The sequence below is a fragment of the Meriones unguiculatus genome (genome assembly GCF_030254825.1).
Source record: "Meriones unguiculatus strain TT.TT164.6M chromosome 13 unlocalized genomic scaffold, Bangor_MerUng_6.1 Chr13_unordered_Scaffold_34, whole genome shotgun sequence".
Classification (NCBI taxonomy): domain Eukaryota; kingdom Metazoa; phylum Chordata; class Mammalia; order Rodentia; family Muridae; genus Meriones; species Meriones unguiculatus.
The window spans coordinates 5,603,343-5,611,319 of record NW_026843646.1 but is presented as its reverse complement, the minus strand read 5'-3'; the positions used below and the strand labels follow the sequence as shown (position 1 = coordinate 5,611,319).

At 34.9% G+C, this 7,977-nt stretch overlaps 1 protein-coding gene across 1 annotated transcript; it reads left to right on the top strand.

Annotated features, from left to right (window-relative positions):
• Positions 1-6,017: 6,017 nt before the first annotated feature.
• On the top strand, positions 6,018-6,641 carry LOC132650881 (zinc finger protein 120-like; the record flags this gene model as incomplete). The annotated part of the gene is made up of 1 exon (XM_060376215.1): positions 6,018-6,641. A coding segment is annotated over one exon (624 nt), but the record flags the coding sequence as incomplete, so codon positions are not given.
• Positions 6,642-7,977: the final 1,336 nt, after the last annotated feature.

Genomic DNA, 7,977 nt, shown 5'->3' with positions numbered 1-7,977 from the left:
CCAATATGATCAAAGCTTTTCCCCACCTTTTCTTCTAACTGATTTAGTGTGCCTGGTTTTATGTTGGAAGTCTTTGATCAACTTGGACTTTAGTTTAGTGCAGGATGATAAATATGGATCTATTTTCATTTTTCTACATGTAGACTTCCAGTTAGACCAGCACCATCTGTGGTTTGTGGGTTTATTTATGAGCCTTCGCTTCAATTCCATTGATTCACCAGTCTGTTTCTGTAATAGTATCATGCTGTTTTTATTACTGTTGCTTTATAGTATAGTTTGAGATAAGGAATGGAGGAACCTCCTGCAGATCAGTTATTGTACAGGATTGTTTTAGCTATTCTGGTTTTCTTTTTTCTACATGAAGCTGAGAATTGTTCTTTCAAGGTCTGTAAGGAATTGTGTTGATATCCTTGAATCTGTAGATTATTTTTGGTATTATGGCAATTTTTACTATTTGATCCTACTGATCCATGATCCATGAGCATGAGAGATCTTTTGTTATCTTCTTCAATTTATTTTTTCAGTGGCTTGAAGGTTTTTTTTTTCTTTTCTTTTCATATAGGTTTTTCACTTGCTTCTTTAGGGTAACACCAAGATACTTTATGGGTTTTTTTTTCTTCTGGCTATTGTGAAGGGTATTGTTTCCCTAATTCTTTCTCAGGCAGTTTGTCTTTTGTATACAGGAGTGCTACTGATTTTTTGTTAACTTTGTATCCAGCCACTTCGCTGAAGTGTTTTTCAATTGTAGGGGTTCCCTGGTAGAACTTTTGGGGACAGTTATGTATACTGTCATTTCATCTGTGAATAGTGATACTTTGACTTCTTCCTTTCAATTTGTACCCCCTTAAACTCCTTTAGTTGTCTTATTGCTCTAGATAGGACTTCAGATACTATATTGAAGAAATTTGGAGAGAGTGGGTAGCCTTGCCTTGTCCCTGAGTTCAGTGGAATTGATTTAACTTTCTTTCCATTCAGTTTGAGGTTAGCTATAGGATTGCTGTGTGTTGCCTTCACTGTTTTTAGGTATGTGCCTTATATCCTTGGTCTCTTTGAGACTTTAAACAAGAATAAGTGTTGGATATTGTCAAATATTTTTGCAGCATCTAAGGAAATGATTGTGTGGTTGTTTTTTTTTTTCAATTTATTTATATGATGGATTACATTGATGGATTCCATGTATTTAACCACCGCTTCATGCATGGGATGGAGCCTACTTGGTCATGGTGGATGATATCTTTAAAATGTTCTTGGATTTGGTTTGTGAGTATTTTATTTGAGTATTTTAAGAGTGATTGGTCTGAAGTTCTCTTTCTTTTTTTGGGTCTTTGAGGATTTATCAAGGTGACTGCAGTCTTACAAAAATAGTTTAGTAATGTTGCTTCCATTTATATGTTATCAAATAATTTGAAAAATATTGGTATCCACTCTTCTTTGAAGCTCTGGTAGAATTCTACTCTGAAATCATTTGGCCCTTGGTTGGGAGTCTTTTGATGTACACTTCTATTCACTGAGGGAATGTAAGATTATTAAATTTCTTTACCTGATATTGATTCTACTTTGGTAAGTGGAAACAATACAAAAATTGTATATTTCATTTTGATTTTCAAATTTTGTGGCATATAGGTTTTTGATATAAGAGCTAGTGGTTCTTTGGATTTTCTTAGTGTCTGTTATATCTCTCTTTTTATCAGACATGGTTGATTTGGATAGTGTTTCTCTGCCATTTTCTTAGTTTGGCTAAGAATTTGTCTGTTTTTGATTTTCTCAAAGAACTAGCTCCCGGTTTTGTTGATTCTTTGAATTGTTCTCTTTGTTTCTAATTTATTGATTTCAGCCCTGACTTTGGTTATTTCTAGTGGTCTACTCCTGTTTGGTGTGTCTGTTTCTTTTTTCCCAGGGCTTTCAGGTTTGCTAATAAGTTGCTTGTATGGGAAGTCTCCAATAGCTTATGAAGGCACTTAGTGCTATTAAATCTCTTCTTAAAACTGCTTTCATTGCATCCCATAAGTCTGGGTACGATGTGCCTTCATTTTCATTGAACTGTAGGAAGTTCTTTATTTCTTCCCTGACCCAGATTTCATTGAGTAGGGAGTTGTTCAGTTTCCATGTATGTGTAGGCTTTTTGCTATTTCTATTATTGATGTATATAAGATGTCGAGATCCATCTTTAGTTCATCATGGTCTGATAGGATACAAGATATTACTTCAATCTTGTATCTGTTGAGGCTTGGTTTGTGACCTACTGTATGATCATTTTTAGAGAAGAGTCCGTGAGGTGCTGAAAAGAAGATATTTTTTTTCTGTTTGGGTGAACATTTCTCTAGATATCTGGTAGGTCCATTTAATTCATGATATCCATTTGTGTCATTATATCTCATTTTAGGTTCTGTTTCACTGCTCTGTCCTTTGATGATAGTGAGTTATAGTGGTCTCTCACTATTAATGTGTGAAGAATGAAATGTTCTTTTAAACTTTATTAATGTTTCTTTTACAAATGTGGGTGTCCTTGAATTTGGGGCATATTTACCCAGAATTGAGACACAATCTTGGTAGAATTTTCCTTTTCTGAGTTTGAAGTATCCTTCCTCATCTCTTTTTTAATTAAGTGTCCTTAATTTAATTAAGTATACTTAATTTAAGTATCCTTCCTCATCTCTTCTTTTAATTAATTTTGGTTGCGTGTCTGTTTTATTAGATATTAGAATTGCAACTTCTGCTTGTTTCTTGGGTCCATTTGCTTGAAAACCTCATTCCTGTTTCAACATCCCAGGAACTTTTCCAGAGATAAGCTCAATGCTCTGAGGTTGGAACCAATTTTTCCCTCACCATTGGGTTTCCTTTCACCTGGGAAACACAGAACTCACTGCTGAGCCATCTGTCCTGCCTTATGTTGCTTATTTATCATCAACATTTACATTGCTAATATTTTTTTTAACTTTCTAAAGATGCATTTTCTTTTAGTAAGATCTTATTAATGTTACAGTTTAAGCTGTGGCACTACTTGTTTCTGGAAGATTAATACAGAATTGGATTGAATGTATAATTTTTTGTAGGAGCTTCAGTAAAGACCTCTGAGTTTTTTTCTACCTATTATATATGTTTGATTGACTTTTAGGGGAGGCTCTGTCTTACAATATAGGTCTGGCTGTCCTGGAACTCTTTGCATAGGTCATGCTGGCATCCAACTTAATGAGATTCACCTGCCTCTGCCTCCTGAGTGATGGAATTAGAGGCATAACTGAATACAACCAGCTTGTCCATAATTTTTTGTAGGTAATAAATGTTCATAAATTTCTCTGATATGTAATCAGTAGTGTTCATATGTTCATTTCTCTCTGTATCTCTATCTCTATCTTTCTCTTTCTATTTCATACTCTTCTCTCTGTTTGCCTTTGTCCACATAAATTGGCATGTCTATTTCAAGGCTATATCCTATTCAAAAAGTTCAGATATGACACAGTTATTCAGTTTTCTTCTAAGAATGACTTATTGATAACATTAGCACATCCTTTTAAATATAAACTATAGACTATATATAATTTAGAAAGGCAAATATATAAAATAATTATCAAAGAAAAATCATGTGTTCTATGCCTTTTCTTTTGTCTGGTCACTCACAAATAAGATCTTATCAGCTATGATTATTGTAGTTTGCCACCTCTTATTATTTTTATTCATGTATTCACCATAGTCCACTTTCCTATCCATAAATATACAAGCCCCCCTTTTTATCTACTGATATGTCATATCCTTGAGGCCTGGTCAAAACACAATACTCGGTGCCAAGTTGTCTTTGGACTGATGCCAATGTCCCCTGATCACCACATCTTATTTGTTGCTAGAGAAAATATCATGACTATGTTTTTTTTTTCTTCCACCTGTCTCCTAACAAGGTCCTGAACAACTCACCCAAGTAACTGAACACAACTCATAGATTTCTCAAGAATCCAACTGCTGGATACTTTAGATTCATGTTTCACAAACTGATGAAACTCCTGTAACATAGGTCTTAAAAGCACAGCTTTGGTTTTTCTTACAATGTAATCTTTAGGCTTTTCCTTCTCCCCTCCTTCACCTGATGTCTAACATTAGCATTTCTGTGTCAGAAAATAAATGAAAGAAGTACTAGAAATATGTGAATATATTTCCAATGAAGTATAAATTTATATTGTTGCCTCTGTTTCTGTTGTACACATGTATCACATATTTTAGGATTCAGTGACCTTCAATGATGTGCATGTGAAATTCAGCCAAGAAGAGTGGGCTTTGCTGGAACCTTCCCAGAAGCAACTGTACAAAGACGTGATGTTAGAGACCTGTAAAAACCTCACTGCTATAGGTAAAACTGCAAATTTTCTTTCACTTTTAAAATAAGGAGATAACTCTTACTTTATTATTGATCCTCTTCTATAATTCCAATTGAGAATGAGGTGGAATATGGTGAATAAATGAGACATGGTTCTAAGGGTCACAGAAGATAGTGATTTAAGTTTTTCCTTAATAAAAATATGGTATTTCCAATAATATATATTTTCTGGTACTATATTTTAGGCTACAATTGGGAAGATCATAATATTGAAGAACATTTTCACAGTTCTACAAGTAATAAAAGGTAACTTTATGTTCATGCTGATATAGGCATGAATCTTAAGAAATTTTAATGTGTCCTGGAAGTTTGTTTGTTTGTTTGTTTGTTTGTTGGCTGCTTTTTATTTTCTGTTTTTGAAATAGTTTTTGTTTTCTGTGTAGCTGTGGCTTGACTTAGACATGTTTGTTAGACCAGCCTGACCTCAACCTCACACAGATCTGACTCCTTCTGCCTCCACAAGTTCTGGGATTAAAGGCCTGAATCAGCACAGCTGGCTGTGTCCTGGAAGTTTTAAAGAAAAGCAACAGTGTAAAAACAGCACTGATTTTAGTGTACTGATGATCATTAAAATCTCACAATTCCATGTACTTCAATGCCATGTATCTGATTTGTGTTTGCAAGGGCATTCCCCTAAGATAGAAGAAAATAAAATAATATTGTAACTGAAAATACCATTTGATCATATGGACATTACAGCTACTGAGTTTAACTGACAATTTGTTTAGTCTCATTCTATCTACTCAGATATTCTAAGAGGTATACACCTTCTAATAAACAAATATTTCATAGTACAACTAGCATTACTAATATTCATGCAACAATATTGTAAAGTTTAGTGCAAGGAGGAGCTTATGAGAGTCAAGAATATTGTTGTGGAGAAACCTTAATCCCTATATGACATGTATATGATGAACAAAAACCAAACTGTGTTAATTCAATGTGGGAATCTTTTATTATTCTTTTAACTTAAATAGGTATATCATATGTTACAATGTTTCTAAGGCACATGAGGAGAGAGATATTTAAAGAAACAGTGTACCTGTCTTTCTCCCGGAACAATTAATTTTGTAGTAGTCCCCACTTTGAGTAGATTTTCTGAATGCGATAAATGGTTGCTGTTAACTGGTTTTGCAACTTAACTGAGAATTGATCAGCAAACTCATACTGCTGAAAATATCTATGAATACTAGGAATTTGGAACTTCTTCTACTTGTCATGGCTCACTTTGCAAATGAAGTGTCATTCATACAGTAAAAAAAATTGTGAATGGGATTGCTGTGGTAAAGCTCTGAATTCTAACAATACTCTTCATTTATACAAAAAAAACTCTTATAAAAAATGATGTTATAAAAGTGAACCACGTAACAAATGCTCTTACAATCACAGGGATCTTCAAAAATACCCATAATGAAGGGAAAAACCATGAATGTAAATAAAGTGATAAAACTTTAAAATGTGATTCTTCTTTACCATTAGACCAAATTATGAAATTAATTCATATAGATGAATATATTTATTAGTGTAATGCAATGACTGTGATAAATGTTTCACATGTGCTAATTATCTTTACAGGCATGAGAGCAGTCATTCTGGAGAGAAACTTTCTAAATGCACTCTATGTGGTAAAGCCTTCCCCTATACCACTGATCTCATACAGCATAAAAGAACACACACTGGAGAGAAGCCTTACAAATGTAGTCAATGTGGTAAAGCCTTTGCACAAAACAGTCATCTCATGAGCCATAGAAGAACACATACTGGGGAGAAGCCTTATGAATGTAACCAGTGTGGTAAAGCCTTTTCACAAAACAGTCATCTCATGAGCCATAGAAGAACACACACTGGAGAAAAACCTCATGAATGTACCCAGTGTGGTAAAGCCTTTGCAAGAAATAGTACTCTCTTAAGCCATAAAAGAACACACACTGGAGAGAAACCTTATGAATGTAACCAGTGTGGTAAAGTCTTTGCACAAATCAGTACTCTCTTAAGCCATAAAAGAAGACACACTGAAGAGAAACCATATGAATGTAACCAGTGTGGTAAAGCCTTTGCACAAAACAGTACTCTCTTAAGCCATAAAAGAACACACACTGGAGAGAAACCTTATGAGTGTAACCAGTGTGGTAAAGCCTTTGCACGAAACAGTACTCTCTTAAGCCATAAAAGAAGACACACTGGAGAGAAACCTTATGAATGTAACCAGTGTGGTAAAGCCTTTACAGAAAACAGTATTCTCATAAGACATAAAAGAACACATACTGGAAAGAAACCTTATGAATATACCCAATGTGATGAAGCCTTTGCACAGCAGAGTAGTCTCCGAAAACATGAAAAAACACACAATGGAGACAAGCCTGGTGAGGAAAATTACTGTGATAACGCCTTGCATGTAACAGTCATCTCCTAAGACAACAACACATTCTCCGGGAAACCATATGAATTAACTGTGTGGCAAAACCTTTGCACATAACATCTCCTAATACATAAAAGAACACATACTGGAAAGAAGCTGTCTGACTGTAACCAATGTGAAAAAACTTTTGCAGTTCAGAATCATCTTCACACTAATGAAAGAAATCCTAATGGACAGAAAGCCTACGAGTGCTTTCATAATGGTGAAACCATTCCATATTTCTATAATCTTCATCATCTTGAAAGGATTCATACTGGAGTGAAATTATGAATGTGTTAAAATGGTGAGGCCTTGCACAAATCTACAGTAATCATCATCATGAAAGTATCCTTATTGGAGAGGAATTCTGTGACTGAAAGCAGTGTGGAAATGCCTTTGTGTTCTTTGGTCCACTGAGATCCAACAGAACTGTAAAACTAGCTCAATAGAAATGACCTTCCTTTTCTGAAGGGGGAGTGGAAAGGGAATAGAGACAATAGGAGTGGAGGGTAGTAATGGGAGAGAGACGGGAGGGGGATTATGATTGGAATGTAAAATAAATAAACTTATTTTTAAAAAGAATACAATGAATGGTGAATATCAATTACATGCAAAAGTATTATAAAATGTTTTTAGGGAAGACTTATTGATAAATCTGATTCTCAAAATTTACTGTTTTCAATTGCCTCACTTTAGACAAGAAAAGTTCAGTGCAGTGTATGAATATGTAGGAAATGGTGAACTAACACCAGCCAGGAAGTTTTCTGAGAGTAATAAAACAGTGGTGGCCCGTAGAAGTTTCTTTGTGTATACATACCTATTTTTCCAGGGGTACTATTGAAAACCATCACAACTCAGACTGAATTTTGAGATGTGAAGGAGGAGGCTTTCTCTTCCATGTATGAACCTGCTGCTGGCCTAGTTGTGTAACCATGGCAAGGGTGAGTTTTCTGTGCCTGACTTCAACTGGGGAGTGTCTTTTGACATAGATGCCACTAGCCAAATTTGATAGATGGCCTTTGACACATATCCCTGATACCCCTCCCCTCCCTTCAAATATAGGATAATTAGGTTCTGTGTTCTTGTTCATATGAAAAGAATGTGCTGTTTAATGGAAATCAAACATCCTTGAAGTACCTAGTTTTAAACAATTATCTACACCTATCCTTGGAGCTTCCCAGTCACTACCCAAGGTGTAGATAGCCTCTGTTTT